A 21,039-nucleotide genomic window follows, 5' to 3' on the forward strand; every position below is an offset into this window, starting at 1 on the left:
CCCAGACAGTCTTCCTGACCCCCCCCCATGCCAAAAAAAGAAAAGGGAACCAATGCTCCCAGTCATCCCACCAAAAAAAGGGACTGTGTGGGCCAGCATTGCCTACAATGCTGGGAACTGTGAGCAAAAAGAGCTGCCTTTTAAGGCGGGGGGGGGGAGGGAGTGAGAGAGCCGGGGGGGGGGCGGTGGGACAGAGCAAGCGAGAGAGCCAGGGCGGGACAGAGTCCAGCTTTTTTCTTCTTCAGGTATTTAAAACATAAGCAACAACCCTCAAATCTTCTGGTACTTCCCACCAGATTCCTCTAACAGGAATCCCCAGACGTTGTTGACTACAACTCCCAGAATCCCCAGCCAAAGGCCATTGCAGCTGGGGAGGCTGGGAGTTGTAGTGAACCACATCTGGGACGGAGTCACTGTCAGAGGGAACACTGCCTCCCACTCAGCCACAGGTGTTCCAGTGATCCATTCATAAGGATCATAACATTTCCAGCTCTTTCAGAAACAGATATAATATTAGGAGTGTGAAGTTTTTCCCCTCAACTTTGAAAATCTGCCTGTTTGCAGATGACATAAGCCTGATTCAGATGTTATCAAAAACACATCTTGGGTCCGGGGTACCTGTCGGACTGCATTCACCCATATGAATCTGCCAGGGCCCTCCACTCATCATCTCAGGCCTGGCTCATGACCTCATCACTAACAGAGATTCGGTTGGCAGGGACTAGAGACAGGGCCTTTTCAGTTGTGGCCCCTCGGCTTTGGAACGCCCTCCCTGAAGAGCTTCACCATGCTCCCTCCCTCAGTGTTTTTAAAAAAACACCTCAAAACACACCTTTTTAAGGAGGCTGCTTAATGCTCCATTATTTATTATCATCATTATTATTATTATTTATATCTGGTAGGTTCTTTAGCTTCTTTAGCTTTTTATAATTTTCAGTTTTAATTTGAACCTAATAATTGTGGTTTTTAATCTGACTTTTTAAAAATTTAATTTCATTACTTTTATTGTATCTGTGTCTCTCTTATTCAGGTAACCTTATTTGGAATAAACAGGAGCCTTATTCAGACTTTATTCACAATCAACAGGAGCATACTCTATTATTAACAGCTGCCCCACTGGAGGCTCCCCTGAGGAAGCAAAACTGACTGAAGAGACCAAAGTTCAAATAATAATAATAATTATTATTATTATTCTTACATTTATATCCCGCTCTTCCTCCAAGGAGCCCAGAGCGGTGTACCACATGCTTAAATTTCTCCTCACAACAACCCTGTGAAGTAGGTTAGGCTGGGAGAGGAGTGACTGGCCCAGAGTCACCCAGCTAGTGTTATGGCTGAATGGGGATTTGAACTCAGGTCTCCCTGGTCCTAGCCCAGCACTCAAACCACTACACCATGCTGGCTCTGCCATTCTCACAGAACCATTGCCTGCTTCATCTTCATTATCCTCAGCTCTAGGCTTTCAGACCAGTACAATAATAATATATACAGGAGCCCAGCAAGGTAAACCATAAAGGTTGTGATATAGTAGTTAAACATCAAAACAGAACAACTAAGTTGGGTTCTGGTGAATTTTATTGACTATTAAGCAGAACTTAGCCACATAATAAGATATTAAATTATTCTGGTTGGCTAAGAAATAACCGAGATTAAAAAGAATCTGTAAGATAAAAAAGAATCCGCACCATGTGGCCAGAATTGTGTCTGGAACTCTTCGAGTCGTCCATTCACAGCGCAATAAACCCCCAACTCATGGCCACATTCTGTGGTCCACACAGGCTGAATCTCTTGCCCTGCTGCCCTTCAGGTCGCTAGTTCAAGACCCTCCCTTCCCACCCACTTGGGCCTGACACAATGGTGAGAGGGCGAAAGCAGGGCTTTGGTTACATTAAAGGAAAGGGGTGGAAGAAAGACTTAACAAGTAAATGCATAAAGACATTACCAAATTACCGAAATATTATGGGGTTGAGACAGAATGCTTTTATTTTTCAAATATATTTAGAATCTTAAATGAAACTAGCTGGGCTGGGTGCAGATCATCTGCACCTTCGGCCGGTCCACCCACCACCACTGTTCCTCCCCACCCCCACGCTGGCATGCCCGGATTTCTGGCTGGCTGGCCAACTGGCCGCTCCTCCCATGCTTTGGTTTGCGGGCCAGCTGGAAAGTCAGCCCGCCACCTCCTCCTCTGGCTGACCAACGGCTAGAAAAGGGCCAAGTCGAGCCAGGGCCAGGCCTTTGTCTCACGTCCCTGTTGCTATCCCCCAGGCAACTGCTCTCGCAATAGCTGCCACACATGGGATTATTGATGGGTACATTTAGGATAACTAAATATATAGATGGGTGGTGTGTTTTTTTAAATGAAGTGTTATGTTTGCTCCTGAGCCAAATTTTGCTTTTTTGTAATTTGTTTTCTTTTGAACATTTCTGAAAAAATTAATAATGGCAATGAAGGAATAAAAAGAGAGCGAGAAAGGAGATCAGAAAAAAAGAAATATTTTATTTTTGCAGTGCTCACTTCACTGAAGAGTGTAACAATGTAACAAGGCTAAGATTGAACAAATTTCCTTTATGTTTGAAATGGAAAGGGTTACAACGGTATTAACATGTTGCTCTCCCAATGGTTTCTCAACATGAAGACTTTTCTCTTTTCTCCGGTGTCCTCTCTTCCTTCCACCCCCTTGACAACCATTGCCTAGTACCTGTTGTTTGAGCTCACCCTCTGACATCAGCCACAAGTGCAACTTAAATAAAATGGAACTTGCTTTCATCATGTGCCACTGATAAATAATACCGATATTTTCATGCCGTAAGGTCAACAAGACCTTTAGACAAGGTTGGCCCACTAATGATGCTTGGTGACATGGCTGCCTCAGGTGGCAGCTTGGTGTAGGTGGCAAAGTGGTGTTGGCCAGGCCAGCCTGCTCTCTCCCCCAAACCACAGCAGGCAGCACACCAGCTGTCTCCACCCTCCTCCTCCACTCCAGCTTCTGGCTTTTCAATAGGGATGTGCACAGACCTCAGTTTGTGCACTGGTTTGAGGCTGATGCGGCTTGGCGGGTCCACCTAAGCGGTTTGGCGGGTCAAGTGCGGAGCAGAGGGGGTGGCAAGCAGCATCTTTAAGAGTGAGGCTAGCAGGTCCTTACCTGCTCCACACAGCAGTGGTGTGGCACCCTCCCATCAGCCCGCACACAGCAGTGGCGCTCCCCGCTGCATCAGCCCATATTTGAGGGTGGAACAGTGGCATGCACATGGCCGTCACGCATATTTAAATTAGCATATTTAAACTAATCAATAGCATATTTATTCACTAAGCATTTTCAGGTGATGGGAAATGGAATGGGATGGGAGTCTACAATTGGTGAGGAATCCATGACAGTACTACACACTAGGGATGTGCACAAACCAGCACACGGCTGCTTCAGTGGCAGGTGGCGGGTTTGTTTCAGTGGGGGTGGCTACTGCCCCCCGCCCCGGTTGCGTTTCCCCGGCCCGCGCTGTGAGGAAAATCGCTGCTGTCCCAATCAGCGTCAGTACGGAAGTGGCTGGTGCATGTGCAATCGCACAACGTGCAAACTTCTGGTCTGATGCTAACCAGAGCAGCAAGAAGGTACACTGCTACACCATGCCAGCAATTTTTGGCACAGCGCCGGCAGGGGAAACGTGGACAGGAGGGAAGAGCATCCTCCCTCTTGCTTAAAAGTAACACACACACACTGCCACTGCTGAACCGGCAGGACCACAGAATCAGTTCAGAGGTCCAGAAAAGGCCCTCTGAACTGGTTTGTGCACATACCTACTACAGTTAATTAAAGGTAAGGTAAAATGTGCCCTCGGGTTAGTGTCAACTCCTGGTGCCCATAGAGCCCTGTGGTTTTTCTTTGGTAAAATACAGGAAGGGTTTACCATTGCCATCTCCCGCGCAGTACGAGATGATGCCTTCCAGCATTTTCCTATATCGCTGCTGCCCCATTTAATACCAGTGGGGATTTGAACTGGCAACCTCATGCTTGCTAGGCAAGTCATTTCCTGCTGTGCCCTTAGGTGGCTGGGCACACAGCTAATTAGACAAGGTTAAAAATTGAATTTGTATATTAAAGATTATTGGTAGATATCCATAGCAAATACAAGTGGCCAGTGCATCAGGTAATTTGCACAACATGCAAATTAGGGCGCACAGATTTGGAGAGCTTGAATATGGCAACCCTAACCCTTTCCCGAGAGGGAAATGAGGTTTGTGGGAGGCACCGCTCTTTTTTTGACAGCACCACGAGCACCACCAGATTTTTTTTTTTGGTGGGGGTGAGGGGGTAGTTCTACAATTCCTCCCAATGTAGGGACAGCAAGTAGTCCTCATAGCCACACTTGCCCTGAGTGCCATACTCTACAGCTATGATCACCCTAATAGCCACACCTAGATGGCTTAGTGGATGAGCGGAATATGAGCCAGCAGTGTGATGCAGCTGCTCAAAACGCGAATGCAGTCTTACGCTGCATTAACAGAAGCACAGAGTCCAGATCATGAGAAGAAGCAATAGTTCTACTCTGTTCTGACTGGTCAGGCCTAGTTTGGAATACTGTATCCATTTACAGACCCCACATTTTAAGAAGCTCAAGAAAATTTGCTGCCTGAGGCAAAGAAGGGGATGACCACATTTACTTCATGTTTACTTTATTCAGCAGAATTCAGTGGCAAACCTTTTCCTCGGCCACACGACTTAAATGTTTCCTCATATAAGAATATTCCTGCAAACAGAAAAGTAGCATGTCAGGAAGAAGAGCTCAACCCAGCATTCTTTGTGACATGCTATCTTTCTATGTAGTCACCTTAAGTGGCGCAGCGGGGAAATGCTTGACTAACAAGCAGAAGGTTGCCAGTTCAAATCTCCACTCATACTATATTGGGCAGCAGTGATATCGGAAGATGATGAAAGGCATCATCTCAGACTGCACGGAAGGAGGCAATGGTAAACCCCTCCTGTATTTCTACCAAAAGAAAGCCACAGGGCTCTGTGGGCGCCAGGAGTCGAAATCAACCTGATGCCACACTTCACTTTCAACTTATCTTTCTATGTCCAGGGGAGAAGCTTTTCTATTTGTTTGTAACTGGGTTTGTGCTGGGTGGGGTGGGGGACAATTTCCAAATATGGAACCCTACCCTAGCTTGGAATGGTGCGATCCAGGAAAAGCATTACTACTCTTAACAGTCCTGAGTTGCTGGGCTTCTGCCCATCTGCCCCTACTTCAATAGCCTTTTGTTATTGTTAGTAGATGGAAATCGTCAGCACAACTGGCCAATACATAGGAATCACCAGGAAAATTTCCATAGTTCCTTGCATAGGAAGGCAGCTTCCTGTGTTTAATACCTCCCAACACTGCATTGCTGAAAATAGGGACATACTTGCTTATTGTCTATGATAATGCAAAAACAACTAAAATGTGTGGCATCTTAATATGCATTTTTCCACTGTAATGTTGAAACATTATAAGAAAACACCTCTCACACACAAGACAGAAATCAGAAAAAGTAACTATTCAATTCTGCCCACTCTCAGACAAAAGGACAATCATACCTCTCTCATAAACACTGCTCACATATTATGTTCAACACACACAAAATCACTGTATGCACATACAGGTCTGTACAGTTGTTCATACATTATGTTCCACTCAAGGAGCCAGCGTGGTGTAGTGGTTAGAGTGCTGGACTAGGACCGGGGAGACCCGAATTCAAATCCCCATTCAGCCATGATACTAGCGAGGTGACTCTGGGCTAGTCACTTCTCTCTCAGCCTAACCTACTTTGCAGGGTTGTTGTGAGGAGAAACTCAAGTATGTAGTACACCGCTCTGGGCTCCTTGGAGAAAGAGCGGGATATAAATGTAAAGAAATTAAAATAAAAAATTAAAACACCACATGACAGTAATGCATTTTCTGTCCTGTGTGGCTTTGAGGTTCATCTTTAAAATGAACTCATGTAACATTATTCACCCCAAAGCTTATTAATGTGTACCAACACCGTGTGTAATGTCTGGACAGAGTGTCTGTATCGGAAAATAAGACTTTTTAGAGAGGAAACCAGCAGGAGTTCTTACCCCATTCTACTCCCCGCTCAAGCCACAACATTGAAAAATTGGATAAAAAATGATTTTCATCAGGAAACAAACATTGCAGAGTTGGCTTCTGAAGAAATGATCCAGAGTCATAGCTCATAACTGTTATTCCAAACATAAACACGTTCTTCCACCAAACATAGAGTGGGGGGGGAAACAAATCAGAACTCCCAGTTCTTCTGGAAGTTTGTTAGGTGAAAACTCCCAGTTCTTCTGGAAGTCTGTTGCTGACTTACTGTCTTTCTTTCTTGCTTGCTCACATCAACACATCACAGACTCCAGTTCCAGGCTAGGGTTGCCATATTCTGGATTTCCAAATCTGGGTGCCTAATTTCCATATTATGTAAATAGGCTTGAAAATAATTTTTGACCAGAATAGTGACTGCACGTTTTGCTTCATAACTCCACTTCTACAAAGACTAGAGCTTAGCATTTAAAATTTTTTTTTAAATGAAATCTGAGATCTGGGTGAATCTGAGTGGGCTAAGCAATCTGGGTAAGAAGCTTAAATCCAGGTGAAACTCAGAATTTTGGGGGACATGGCAACTTTATATTTCCCCCACCCCTCATAGTTCTCAGATCATGCCAAACCAGTGAGCAGACCAATCTTGCTTTCTGTCTGTTGCTCACACTCACACAGCCACTGGCCTGGCTCACGCCCATAAAGACAACACAGGTTTCTATTCTCCAGCCCAGTCCAGAATTCAAATTTGCTGGATTCAGCTCACTCACATAAACACATTGCAGGTCTAATTTCCCTCCCATCTTCCCCTTTTTAATGGAAATTGTTTTCTCTCTTTCTCCATCGCTGCCTTACTAAACTTCTCAGATCAATCCAAAGCAACAGAGAAAAACTGACTTTAAAAGCTGCCTGGCACTGAGGTGGGTGGGAGTATCACCATCAGGAAACTCCTCCACTCCACTTTCCATTTATTTGATTTACTGAGATTACTGCCACTCAAGTAGCAAGCCCCGCCTCCCCAGCCTTGCTTGTCCAGACTTTGCTTAAGGAAGGGGATAGTGGTGGGAAGGAAGAGCTGAGTCAGCAGCAGGTGAGGAAGGCTCTGCAGAACACCTAACCTAAACAGACTCTCCAGGAGGTAGTCAGCTTAACACCAATTGTAATATAAACAATTCACTTTGAAGGCAGTTCTCACAATGCCCTTAATCTGCCCTGAGGTGCCCCCCTCCCAATGGTGGGGCCCTGCAGTTGCACTACCTGTGCCCTGTGGGGGTTTGTGGTCAAGGGTCAAAAAGAACGTTTGTGGATCCATGCACGGGCATACCTGTTGTACGTACGCATTGGGCATGGTGCGATTCTTGCCTTTTGCCAGCGATCGCTCTTGGTTTGGGAATGGTCCAGGAAGCTCTGGTTTCTGTTATTTTCTGTTTCTGTACCAACGATCTGTCTGGGTTTGTGTATGGTTAACGGGGCAGATTAACGCATCGGCAATACAGGCACTTGCCTACGGTGGCAATTTTTGAGGGGCGGCATGCAAGTAAAGGGCTTGTGTCAGGGGAAAATAAAATCTTCCTTCTCTACCTTTTAAAAATCCCCACTGTGCATCAGGATGGTGGAAGGATGGTAGCGGTGCGGCGGGGATGGTGGTGGGAGCTCCTTTGATGGGCCCGCCCGCCTCCCAAATGACAGGTCAGGCTGTTTGGGGGGCTCTCTGTGCATGGGAAAATGATTTAAACCGTTCCACGCGGTCCTTTGCTTGTCAAAGTGAACCCTTGCCAGATTCCCCTTTACAAGTCTAGCTGTCGAGGCCATCAAGCCAGGGCGGCAAATCTTGGGTTGCTTATGGGCAGCAAAAAGCTTAATCCGCCCCTGGTGGTGAAGGAGCTCTGTGGATCCATGGGGTTGGTGTTAACCTTTTCCTAAGAAATGTTCCATGGAGATGGTTTGGGTAAACGAGAAGGCTTCTTAAGCTAGGTGCTCAAAGACGTTTAAGGGAGGCTGTGCTGATGAGGAAGGAAGGAGGTCCAGGTGCATCGCTGGGCCCTCAGGTCCTCCCAGAGAGAGGATGAGTGAGAGCACAGACTGGTCTGGAGGAGGGCTCAGGTGCTTGAAAACCCTGCTCCCTCCCCAGCCTCTGAGACACTGGGTGGACCCTGAAGGGCAGAGAGTTTGTGTGAACAAGAAGCTAGAAGCAGGGGGCTTTTAAAAAAAATTCTTCCCTTACAGGTGCTCCATATTAAGAGGGGTGGCTTGTGTGAATACGCTGTGTGAAGCCATGTGGGGTTGTATTGTTTTTCCTTACAAATGCACTATGTTCAAGTTGGTTCGTAAGTTATCCCAAGGATGCCCGCCCCCAGACTCCCTGACCTGGGTCCCTTATTTGGGGAACTAAACGTTAGCAACCCCAACTGACACCATCGACCCCCCTCCCCTATAGTATCTCTGCTGCCTTCTTGGGCGCCCTTCCCTTCGTCTATCCTTCCCCCGCCTTCCCCATCTCCCTTCTTTGCTTTGGGGTCTCTGGGGGTGGACCGAGCCTCCCCTTCGCTGCTTCCATGGGGCCCTGCATCCAGCCAAAAGATGCACTGATTGCATTCCTTTCCTCCTACCCCTATTTTAAAATTGCAGCTTCCGCTTCCTCCGCCCTCCCTCCAGTGGCGTAGCCTCTATGGAGGTACAAAGAGGTGTCGAAATTCAGAGCAGTGCATTTTGGGAAATGTAGTTCCTTAAAGAGTGCGTCCTTTGTTGTAGTCATTCAAAGAACTACATGTCCGACTCCCCAAATGCACTGCTCCGGATTTCAGGAAGGGCAGCATTGCAAGCTAGGCGACACCTAAACTGGACACCCGTTGAGTCGCCCCGTGTGATTTCCATTCCTGCTGCAGATCCACTCCAGGGTAGCCTTGCTTGGAATGCTGATTGATTGGTGTCGACTTTTAGCGACCACAGAGAGAGATTCTCGCCAGGAGGCTCTGTCTTCAGCTTGGCCTTTAAGCTCTTGGCCCTTAAGGTGCTTGGGGTGCTGCAAGGACTAAAATCTGCAATTGCTGCGGCCTGAAGCCCGCTGAGAAGGAACTGAAGCTCTCGCGCCTCTTCTGGGGGAAGGTGTGACCCTTGCCTTCTCCACCCTTGCGGGGGCCGGGGGCGATCAGGTGAGTCCCCTGTGCATTTGTGGGGAGGGGTGGTAGGAAATACCAGTTGGGCAAGTAATGGGGGTGTGGGAGTGGGAGCCCCAGCAGGAAGCGAGAGAACAAAGGGGGCCTTAGCTTAGAGGAGCAAGTCTGAGCTGGTAGCTGTTCAGAGGCATTGTTTAGGTCCTTAAAAATAATGGGGGCCTGGTAAGGCAGCTTACCCAGCTGATCCAGAGATGTGGCAGGGGCCGGTAGACTCAGGAGGAAACCCTGAACTCCCCTCCCCTGTCCCTTTCACTCCTTTGGAAGATGTTGTATGCTGTTTACTGAGGGGTCAGTAAGAAAGCCCAGAGGAGTAGTAAGGCTTGGAAGTTCTTAGGGTCAGACCAAAAGAAAAGGAGGCTGCGTTGGACTGAAGGCTTTCGTTTCTGCCCCCCCCCACATTGCCTTTCTAGTTTCTCTTTGACTCCTGTCATTTGTCTCTTTTTGTGCAGGAAGAAGGTCCACGAGGTGGAATCTGGGTGTCAAAAACTTTCTTCCCTCCAGAGAGAACAAGGAGTTCTTTAGATCTTGTTGGAGGCTGCCCTGGAGCACAGATTGAAGATGGGAAAGAAAGATTCTGCTGGCCTGGATGCAGGAAATGGACCACAGTTGCTGGTGCCTCCATTGTGTCTTAAAAAAAATCGTAACAATTAGAGCGTCTTTGAGCCTCCCCACTCCATTTCTTTTGATTTGCTCTCTCAATTGTTCTCCCTCATCCAGCCTGTTGCTGCCTCCAGGAATTGATAGAGGGAGTGTGACTCCTTTGGCCCTTTTGGATCTCTTGGAGGCTTTTGATACTATCGACCACAGTATCCTTCCGGAGCATCTGATGGGATTGGGAGTGGGAGGCACTTCTTTGCCATGGTTCCATTCTTATCTCTCGGGGAGATTCCAGATGGTGTTGCTTGGAGACTGTTGTTCTTCTAAACATGAACACATATATGGCGTCCCTAGGGGCTCCATTCTGCCTCTAATGCTCTTTAACATATACATGAAACTTCTGGGAGAGATCATCTGGAGGTTTAATTCAGGGTTATCAATATGCTGATAATGACATGTCATGTCAACATCATCAGGAGAAGGCATAGCCTCCCTAAATGCCTGCCTAGAGGCAGCAATGGGCTGGATGAGGGTTAACAAATTGAGACTGAATCCAGGTAAGACGGAGGTACTTACTGTGCGGGGTTGGAACTAGTTTTGATCTGCTGGTTCTGGATGGGGTCACACTACCCCAGAAGCAACAGGTACGCAGTCTAGGGGTGCTTCTGGATCCAAGCCTCTCCCTGGTGTATCTGGTTGAGGCAGTGGCAAGGGATGTTTTCTATCGGCTTCAGCCGATATGCCAGCTGCATCTATTTTTTTGAGATAAACAACTTCAAACAGAAGTACATATGCTGGTAATCTCCAGACTTGACTACTGTAATGCACTCTATGTGGAGCTGCCATAGTACAGAAACTGCATTTGGTACGGAATGTTGCAACCAGGTTGGTAGCCGGGTCATCTCAAACAGACCATCTTAGAATGTCATCTTCACTATAAGCTCTATCGCCCACTGAGATAATCCAAAGAGGTCCATCAGCAACTGCCACCAGTTCATCTGGTGGCTATACCAGGAGGAGCCTTCTCTGTTGCTCCCCAAAGAATCTGGCATGCGCTCCCACCTGAAATAAGAGCCTCCCCATCTCTGACACCTTTTAAAAAATCTTTAGAGACACATTGTTTTACCCAAGCTTTTAAACTAGACTGTGATCGTAATTTTTTAAGGTTTTTATTTCTTTTTAAACTTGTTTTATGTTGTTGTAAACCACCCAGAGTTGGAGGCTTTTGGGTGGTGTACAAATATGATAAATGAAGTAAATAAACTACTTTGATAATTTTTATGAAAAGTAAGCATTTATTTTGTATTTATACCACATGACTCCTATCTAGCTGCTAGAAAAAGATCAAGCACATCAGGGCCAAATACTTTATTAGCAGAATGTGAGTTTGGCCCACTTGACTAGGTATTTCTTTGAGAGGTATTTTTTAAGGTATTGACTTGATTAAGAGATGATGGTTTTTTTAAACCTTGTTTAACTATGGTTTTTACCATAGCTTTCTAACTATTTAAATACTACTTAAACATGTACTTAGTGCATTATTATGTAGATACTACATCTATACCTATTAGTCTAATTTTTTTAAAACCTTTTTTAAAAGGAATTATGTTGATATAAATGGGGTCATGTGAAGGCAATAAATAAATAGATGAACTACTTTGAAGGTTTTTGTGAAAAGTATTATATAAATATAATGACCCTGTAGGGGAATCTTTCCTGCCCTTCGCCTCCCAGCTTACGTTAACTGCCCATTTGGATTGTGCTTGGAAGGGAATGAACTCTTACGTGGTCTGTGAGGAGGAAATGTTTTCTTCTTCTTCCAGGGTCCGGTGACCTTTGAGGAGGTGGCCGTGCATTTCACGGAGGAGGAGTGGGCTCTGCTGGATCCAGACCAAAGAGCCCTGCACAGGACAGTCATGGAGGAGAATTATGAGAACGTGTCCTCTCTGGGTAAGGCTCCCACTTTTTCACTAAAGGGGAGACAGAAAGAGGAAGAGAGAGATGGGTCTGGTTTGCTGAAGTTGGTGGGACCATGGTGCCGATAACTGGGTTCAATCCACAAGTGGGCCAGAGATCCAGTGTGCTTTAGCAGCCAAAGTGTGAAAGATCTTGAAGATCTGGGATCAAATACTCCTCAGGGATGAAGCTCGTTGGGTGGCTTTGAGCCAATAATCTCTTTGGCCAACCTTCCTCACAGGAGAGCTTTTGTGAGGATCCAAGAGGAGGCATGCAGTGGAGGAAAGTTGGGATAGAAGTACAAGAAATAAAACAGAACCCCAAGGCATTTTCACCTGATGGACTCTGAAGATATGAAGCTGGTTTATTTGGGGTCAGAGCATTGGTCCATCTAATTCATTGTTCTCTTCACTGACTGGCAGCAGCTTTGCAGGGTTTCAGATAGAGATATTCCCACTGGGATTTCCCAGTTGTACCTGAAGATGCTGCCAGAGACTAGAATGGAGATCTTCTGCAGGTGCTCTGCCACTAAACTATGGCCGCTGCCCTAAGGAATCTGAGGGAGGGAGATCTTGGTCTTCTTGAGAGGAGAGGGAGATCTAGGATCCATGCAGAGACCCTACCTAGGAGAAGGTTCCTCCTCTCAGCTATGTGATGGGATTCACCCTGAGCAGCAGATTGCAAGCAAAGTCCTGTGAATTGCCTGCCACCCAAAGAGAGTCCCCATTCTGGGTCCAGCACCTGAACCAAGGCTGTAAATCAATTTTGTGCATGCATCAGATTGTGTGTACAGTATATCTCCTGCTCAGATGCCCAAAGAGGTCTGTCTGTTCTGGATTAAGTTCCAGCTTGTTCACACCCATTGAAACTATGACTGATCCCCAATCCCCACAGAGCTTCAGGGTCTCTGTAATTCTCTGATGATGATCTGGCTATGAGGAAAGAATTATGTTGAATCCCATTCTGCATCCACACAATTCTCCATACTTGAGGAAAACGTGAGATCTAGAGTCCCCACCGGCTCATATATATATCTGGCCATAGAAGTTGGGACTTACAAATTGAGGCCCCATCTGCCAAGCAGGCTTTGGAGAGAATATTGAAATCTTGCAGGATAAGTAGCCGGGAGGGAATTTGCCTGTTATGACTCATGAGCTAAATAGGGATGTGCACAGAACTGGTTTGGAGGTCCTTTATGGTTCGTTGCCTCCTTGACCGTAAGTACCTGGAAATACCTGATGTGCCTGTGCGCATCAGGCACATCACGTGTGTGCATCTGACATACGCAGGCACGTCGGCTACTTCCAGTCAAGGGGGCAATTGGGCGGCAGAGAGGTACGCTGCCGCCCTGACGGACTTCCAAAAAACCGAGCACCAGCAGGGGGGAAAGCAGAGGGAGAGGTAAGTGCACCCCCCCCCGGTTCCAAGTAAATCCCTAGAGCTAAACAGGCATGTTAGTGTTGGGAAGGGCTCATCCGAAGGGCTCATCTCTGCAGTGGGAGCGGAAGCAGTACAAAAGGGGAGGGCAAGACAAGCTTCTAATGAACAGTCAAATATATTAAAAAGAGAACTAGAAATTACATATTGGTAGGGAACGGGGAAAATAATCATGTGGGGAATTTGCAAAAAAAAGCAATACATGTATTGAAAGCTCTTTGAGTTCTGGGAGACGGAGCTGCTAGAGAGGATGGTGTGGGGCACTGTCTAAAATGGCTGAAAATTGCAGTGATGACCAGAAAGGAAATTCCTAGAACAGGCGACTTGGAAGGGAGGGGGAAACTGATAAAGAAAAAGAGTGATGGGGTAAGGGAAGAGAGACTGAAGGGGAAAGTAGTGAATGGGGGGAGGAAAATCCATGAGGCAAGCAAGCAGGAGTAGGCAGATGAAGGGATTTCTGAATGAATTGCAGCTGAGTTTTCACTGGATGGATGTATTAATTCCATAGTGTGGGATCTAACACTCAGATGGTAGGGAGAGGGAGAAAGCAGAAGGGAGGCTTCGTTAGCCACGAAGGGTGATGAAGAAAAGGAGAGAAGGGGTTTTTAATGGGTGCTGCATGGCACAGAGAGAGTGCGTAGAACGCAAGAGGAGGAGTGATCTTCTTGCGTCCAGGAGCATTCTATTAGTTTCACACAGATGAAGGACACCACCTCCTGAATAGATGTCCTTTTCTGTGCTGGCCATCTGAGCTGATCTGAGCCCTGAACTGTCTCAGCCCTGATCAGTTTTCTCTCTTCATTTCAGCAGGTAACGGTTGGGAGAATGAAGGAAAGCCCCACAGAGGATTCAATCAGAAGAAAAGGAATGGATCTCCTGCTTCTCAGCATGGTGAATTGCATACACTCACAATCAAGGGTGGAAAGGAGAAGGTAGTAGAGAAAACTCTTGATGCTTTCAACAGGAGGAGCTTCAGTTTTGAATCCATCCTTCAGCCTCAGGGGAAAATGCTTACGGAAGAGAAACCATACAAATGCTTGGAATGTGGGAAAAGCTTCAGCAAGAAAGGAGTTCTCATTAAACATGAAAGAATCCACACAGGAGAGAAACCATATAAATGCTTGGAGTGTGGAAAGGGCTTCAGTAGCAGCACGAGCCTGATTTTACACCAAAGAATTCACACAGGAGAGAAACCATATACATGCTTGGAGTGTGGAAAGAGCTTCAGTCACAACACAACCCTAGCTTCTCACAAAAGGATTCACACAGGGGAGAAACCATATAGATGCTTGGAATGTGGAAAGGGCTTCAGTCAAAATGCAAATCTCATCTCACACCAAAGGATTCACACAGAGGAGAAGCCATACAAATGCTTGGAATGCGGGAAAAGTTTCAGTCAAATTGCAAATCTCTATTTACACCAAAGGCTTCACACAGGAGAGAAACCATATAAATGCTTGGAGTGTGGAAAGAGCTTCAGTCGCAGCACAAACCTGACTTCACATCAAATGATTCACACAGGAGAGAAACCATATATATGCTTGGAGTGTGGAAAGAGCTTCAGTCACAACACAAGCCTGGCTTCTCACAAAAGGGTTCACACAGGGGAGAAACCATATACATGCTCCGAGTGTGGAAAGAGCTTCAGTCGCAGTGAACGCCTGACTTCACACCAAAGGATTCACACAGGGGAGAAACCATATACATGCCTGGAGTGTGGAAAGAGCTTCAGTCACAGCACAAACCTGGCTTGTCACAAAAGGGTTCACACAGGGGAGAAACCATATACGTGCTCAGAGTGTGGAAAGAGCTTCAGTCACAGCACAAGCCTGACTTCACACCAAAGGATTCACACAGGGGAGAAACCATATAGCTGTTTGGAATGTGGAAAGAGTTTCAGTCAAAATGCACATCTCACTTCACACCAAAGGATTCACACAGGAGAGAAACCATATAGATGCTTGTAGTGTGGAAAGAGCTTACTACACAAGCCTGATTTCTCATTAGAAGCTTCATGCTGGTGAAACCATATAAATGCTTGAAGTGTTGGAAGATCTTTGATTGGATGCACTTCCATATTCCTCACTGAAGTACCACTCTGCATGTTGTATATGAATTCCTGGGAGCTACATTAATCTGCTTTGGGAAAAAGACCCCAAACCACATCCACCTTAAAAGCTTACATCTTATTTGTGGCATGTGCTTCTGAGGAGTGCATCTGACAAAAGGAGGGCCTAGCTTATAAAGGGCAATACTTCTCTCTTCGGTGCCAGGTCAGCACGGAAGCACGCATCTAGTCGTCTTCTCTTAAAAAGTAGTCACAGCATCGATTTTACCTACTGATGTTCACTCACTTTTATTGTTTTTTCGGCCTCTTATCACTTCTCTCTTTTTTAAAAGAGAAGTAAAGGGTATGACCCCACACCCCCAGAAAGGCAGGCCTACTTTCTCTATCACAAGGTAGCAGCATAATACTTTGTGTTGGTGTTTGTGTCCTTACACCATGGTGACCATACTGTCCTCCGACTGCTTGTCTAAGAATCGTTTCAGCTTTAGCAGCTTCAGTTCAGAGTAATATTTGGACGACCTGCAGAATAGTTTTTTGGAGGAAACCTCCCCCTACACAGCCTCATGAGGGAAATATGGAGTCGTACCAGAGGCATTGCTAGATGCTGAAAAGATCTGGGGCCTAGGCCCTGGTTCAGGCCCACAGCTGCTCTCCCCATTTTGAGAATGAACTCTTTTCATGTCCCCTAAAGAAATGCAAAACTCTCTTCTACTTCTCAAAACCGTTAAAAATCAGGACCTTTTAAAAAATATCTGGTTTGTTTGGGGCAGTGAAATGCTGTGGTCCTGGGAGCTTGGCTCCACTTGTGGGTTGAAAAGAGAGAGGAGGTCAAGAGGGGCATAGCAGCAGTGGCATAGCAATATTGGCAGTGGCTTGTGCTTACATATCTTGTTGGGCCACTGCTACCTCCACTACAGTCTCCTCCCACTATCTGCTATTGGCTTCTGCTCACCCATCAGCACTGCCATTAGCCAGTTAAGAACATAAGAACAGCCCTGCTGGATCAGGCCCAAGGCCCATCTAGTCCAGCATCCTGTTTCACACAGTGGCCCACCAGATGCTGCTGGAAGCCTATGGGCAGGAGTTGAGGGCATGCCCTCTCTCCTGCCATTAAACCCCCGCAACTGGTATTCAGAGGCATCCTCCCTTTGTGGCTGGAAGTGGCCTATAGCCCTCCAACTAGTAGCCGTCGATAGACCTCTCCTCCATGAAGTTATCCAATCCCCTCTTAAAGCCATCCAGGTTGTTGGCAGTTACCACATCTCGTTGCAGAGAATTCCACAAGTTGATTATGCACGGTGTGAAAAAGTACTTCCCTTTGTTGGTCCTAGATTTCCTGGCAATCAGTTTCATGGGATGACCCCTGGTTCTAGTCTTATGTGAGATGGAGAAGAATTTCTCTCAATCCACTTTCTTCACACCATGCATGATTTCATAGATCTCTATCATGTCTCCCCTCGTTCGTCTTTTTTCTAAACTAAAAAGCCCCAGGTGTTGTAGCCTTGATTCATAAGGAAGGTGCTCTAGGCCCCTGGCCATCTTGGTTGCCCTCTTCTGCACCTTTTCCAGTCCTACAATGTCCTTTTTTTAGATGTGGTTACCAGAATTGTACACAGTACTCCAGGTGTGGCTGCACCATAGTTTTGTATAAGGGCATGATAATAGTAGCACTTTTATTTTCAATCCTCTTCCTAATATTCGCTAGCATGGAATTGGCCTTTTTCACAGCTGCCACACATTGAGTCGACACTTTCAATGAGCTGTCCACAATGACCCTAAGATCCCTCTCCTGGTCAGTCACCGACAGCTCAGATCCCATCAGTGTATACTTGAAGTTGGGGTTCTTCATCCCAATGTGCATCACTTTACACTTGCCAACACTGAACTGCATTTGCCACTTTGTCACCCACTCCCCCAGTTTGGGGAGATCCTTTGGAGCTCCTCACAATCAGTTTTGGATTTCACTACCTGAAAGAGTTTGGTATCATCTGCAAATTTGGCCACTTCGCTGCTTACCCCTGCTACTAGATCATTTATGAATAAATTAAAAAGCACCGGTCCCAGTACAGATCCCTGGGGGACCCCACTTCTTACCTCCCTCCATTGTGAAAACTCTTCATTTATACTTGCCCTCTGTTTCCTGTCTTTCAACCAGTTAGCAATCCACACATGTACTTTTCCCCTTACCCCATGACCGCTAAGTTTCCTCAGGAGTCTTTGATGAGGAACTTTGTTGAAAGCTTTTTAGAAGTCCAGGTAGACTATGTCAAATGGATCACCTTGATCCACACACTTGTTGACACTCTCAAAGAACTCCAAAAGCTTTGTGAGGCAAGATTTCCCTTTGCAAAAGCCATGCTGGTTCACTCCCAGCAGGGCCTGTTCTTCTAGGTGCTTTACAATTTTATCCTTGAGGATGCTTTCCATCAATTGATGGAAAGCATGCCTGGAACGGACGTTAAGCTAACCAGCCTGTAATTTCTCAGATCGCCCCTGGATCCCTTTTTGAAAATTGGTGTTACATTTGCTACTTTCCAGTCCTCTGGTACAGAGCCTGATTGCAGGGATAAGTTATATATTTTAGCAAGGAGGTCGGCAATTTCACGTTTGAGTTCTTTGAGGACTCTTGGATGGATGCCATCCGGCCCTGGCGATTTGCTCGTTTTCAGTTTTTCCAGACAGTTTAGAACATCATCTCTTGTCACTTCTATCTGACTCAGTTCTTTAGCCTCCATCCCAGGAACAGGTATATGCTCAGTATCCTCTGCCGTGAAGACGGACACAAAGAACTCATGTCGCTTCTCTGCAACCTCCATATCCTACTTAATAATCCCTTTCACTCCCTCATTATCTAATGGTCCAACCGCCTCCCTGGCAGGTTTCCTGCAGTTGCCCACCAGAGGCCTCCAGTTGCCCACTGCAGTTGCCCCCGTAGGTCTCCATTCACTACAGTGACTGGCTGGCTTCCTTGTTCCAGCTGCAACATGGTATAATGATGTCACCACTCGGCTCCTGCTAAGAGGAGGCCAGGGGTAGGTGGTGCCAAATGGCCTGGGGCCTGTGGCAGATGGCAGGACCAGCAGTACCCAGCTGCCAATATGCAGAGCACATAGACCTTCATTGCTAGATCCACCTCTGCAAAGAAAAGAATTGGGCTGAAACCTCAGCCAGGAGATCTACCTTTCGTTAATCTACAAAGAGATCCCAGAGGCAGCATGGAGATGAAGGACTAAGACCTTTTGGTCTCTGGGAGACGACCCTTCTTTCTCTCCCAGTGTTCGTGCTCAAATGTTCAAGTCAGATACTACCATTCCAAACTGTGCTTTCTTTGGACAGTGAGATGGTGAAGAACTGGTGGTTCTGCAAAGCCAGGCTTTGGGGGCAGGGGGAAGCCTCAGCCAGTCACTCTTAGATTAGGGAAGGGTGTGGGCCAGCCCTTCTCTAGTGCTCATGCTAGGCTTCTTGACTTAGGAATTCCCAGAGTTCCTGTCCTCCTGGGAAAGATCTTGGAGTGATTAATCAAAATAAATTAATCAAAAATTTTTTGAATTTATTCCAAACCTTTCAGTGAATGGCCTTCAGATGGGAATACCTGAGAGGTGTTCTGCATTTTCTCTGCACCACTGCAGTTTTTAAAAAGGGGGCTTTCTAAAGGCCGTGGGGGCATGGGGGGGTCTGCAAAGGTTTCCCCTCCCCCTGCTGGCCTCTAGGGCCTCGCAGAGACAATTTGAGCATGTGCGGTGGCCATTTTTAAAAGGCCGCTGAAAACAAAATGGCCACCATGCATGCTCAAATGGCCTCTGCAAGGCCTGGCATGGCCTAGGGCCTCACAAAGGCCATTTGTTTTCAGCAGCCATTTAAAAAAAAAAAAAAAATTTACAAAATGGCGCCCCCCTTCAAGTGGCGCCTGGGGCACGTGCCATGCCTGCTCCACCCTAGATACGCCCCTGAAGTTCACTCTTTCTTTGCCCGGGCCCTCTGCTCAGGGTCCCCGGTGATGGGCCTGCCAAGATCACGCCTGGCAATGGCCTGATGCGGGAGTAGGGTGATGCTGAGCTGGTCTGCACATGAGGAAAGCCTCTTGCTTTCCATTGGCCCATTCTCCTGTGTCCAGGTAGTGAAGACAAGGCAGGAGTGTGTACACGTACATACATACATAGTGCCCACCAGTCATCCCAAATGTCATTTAGTGTCTTCTCCCCTCCTCCTACCCCTGTTTTCTCACCCAACAACTGCATATTAAATCAATAGGAAACTCCAGCTCGTGCTAAGGAACGCTAAACACAAAGCACATTTTGAGGTCTCACTGCAGGGCAGTGTGCCTCTGCAGAGGGGCATCAAAACTCAGCAATCTGCATCAAAAGATTTCCCAGCCTTTTTGAAAAGTGTGGCTCCTCCTCTCACAAACCTGCAGCTTAGGTAGCCCAGGGAGCTGGTCTTGTGGTAGCAAGTATGACTTGTCCCCTTAGCTGAGCACGTCTGCCCTGGTTGCATATGAAAGGGAGACTAGAAGTGTGAGCACTGTGAGATATTCCCCTTAGTGGATGGAGCCACGCTGGGAAGAGCATCTAGGTTCTAAGTTCCTGCCCTGGCAGCATCTTCAAGATAGGGTTGAGAGAGGTTCCTGCCTTGGAGAAGCCTTGGAGAAGCCACTCCCAGTCTTTGTAGACAACACTGAGCTAGCTGGACCGCTGGTCTGACTTGATTTAAGGGCGCTTCCTATGTCCCTATTGTGTTCCATAGAGATTGTGTGTATGCCCCATTAATTGCAGTACGACTGCTTAAGAGTAATTTATTTTGGATGTGGCCTTTGGGCTGCGCGGTCCGGGGTGGACGAATGCCTAGAAGTATCCAGATCCTCTCTTACATAAGGGGGGGTTGGCTGTGAAGGAATTGAGTGGGGCGTACCTGCCCATTCCCGAGCCAGGGTGTGTCGCCCAGTAGGGTGATGGGTAGGACTTCAGAGTTCTGACCTGCTTCTATTGGCCCGCACTGTTCTCTAAGGGTGATTAATCACCTGGTGCTCTAGTCCGCCATGCCTGTGTAATAGTTAATAAAGTTGTGGCCCTTTTCATCCATATTAACTCTACGTGTCTTCTTGAGCTGGGGTCTGGGGACAATGTTTAATTCTTGTTTTAAAATGTTTTAAAATTGTTAATTGTTGTGTTATTGTTTTTAATTTGTTTTAGCTTTTCATTGTTTTACAAGTTTGTTTTAATTGTAAACCGCCCTGAGACATTTTTGGAAGGGCGGTATATAAATCAAATAAATAAATAAATAATAAAATAAATAGTGACTGCATTCCTGCGGATGTAGACCTGGGACATTCCTAACTGTGTTTGGAGTGTTGAATAGAAATCTTAATTCTCCCCCAAATTCAAAGATCTTTTGTTTGAAAGAAAGCAATAATTAGGTTTTATGATACAAGATAAACCTATAGAACTATACCCTTAAGATAAATTTATAGACTTTATTGTAAAAAATAAAAGATTTGTAAACGGTCAGAAATATTGTGGTGATGCTTGCTTCTTTCTCAGCATGCCACGAGGAGCACATTTTCAGGCCCTGGGTGGTTTCTAGGATTGGATTGGTGATGTCCTCTATTTGCCAGGCTATGAGATGCAACCAGACTGCGGTCCAGTTCAGGCGAGATGCCTCCAAGACGCTGTAAGTGATCCTCAGCCATAGAAAATATTCGACATCAAGTATCACCTTTAGTCTTAAGTGTTG

General features: G+C 46.4%; 1 protein-coding gene across 1 annotated transcript; it reads left to right on the forward strand.

Annotated features, from left to right (window-relative positions):
* Positions 1-8,780: 8,780 nt before the first annotated feature.
* LOC128347524 (zinc finger protein 664-like) lies at positions 8,781-20,811 on the forward strand. Its single transcript, XM_053302429.1, has 4 exons — positions 8,781-9,227; positions 9,701-9,863; positions 11,672-11,798; positions 14,049-20,811. The coding sequence occupies exons 2-4, from the start codon at positions 9,810-9,812 to the stop codon at positions 15,206-15,208; spliced, it is 1,341 nt and encodes a 446-aa protein (XP_053158404.1). The 5' UTR covers positions 8,781-9,227; positions 9,701-9,809; the 3' UTR covers positions 15,209-20,811.
* Positions 20,812-21,039: the final 228 nt, after the last annotated feature.

This window comes from Hemicordylus capensis, chromosome 2 (assembly GCF_027244095.1).
Source record: "Hemicordylus capensis ecotype Gifberg chromosome 2, rHemCap1.1.pri, whole genome shotgun sequence".
Lineage (NCBI taxonomy): Eukaryota > Metazoa > Chordata > Lepidosauria > Squamata > Cordylidae > Hemicordylus > Hemicordylus capensis.

Bases quoted from the DNA above. Each gene is read 5' to 3' on its own strand.
- LOC128347524 (XM_053302429.1), top strand. From the start codon at position 9,810: ATGGGAAAGAAAGATTCTGCTGGCCTGGATGCAGGAAATGGACCACAG. The intron at 9,864-11,671 runs GTGCCTCCATTG...TTCTTCTTCCAG, and splicing joins GAAATGGACCACAGTTGCTG to GGTCCGGTGACCTTTGAGGA. The intron at 11,799-14,048 runs GTAAGGCTCCCA...TCTTCATTTCAG, and splicing joins TGAGAACGTGTCCTCTCTGG to CAGGTAACGGTTGGGAGAAT.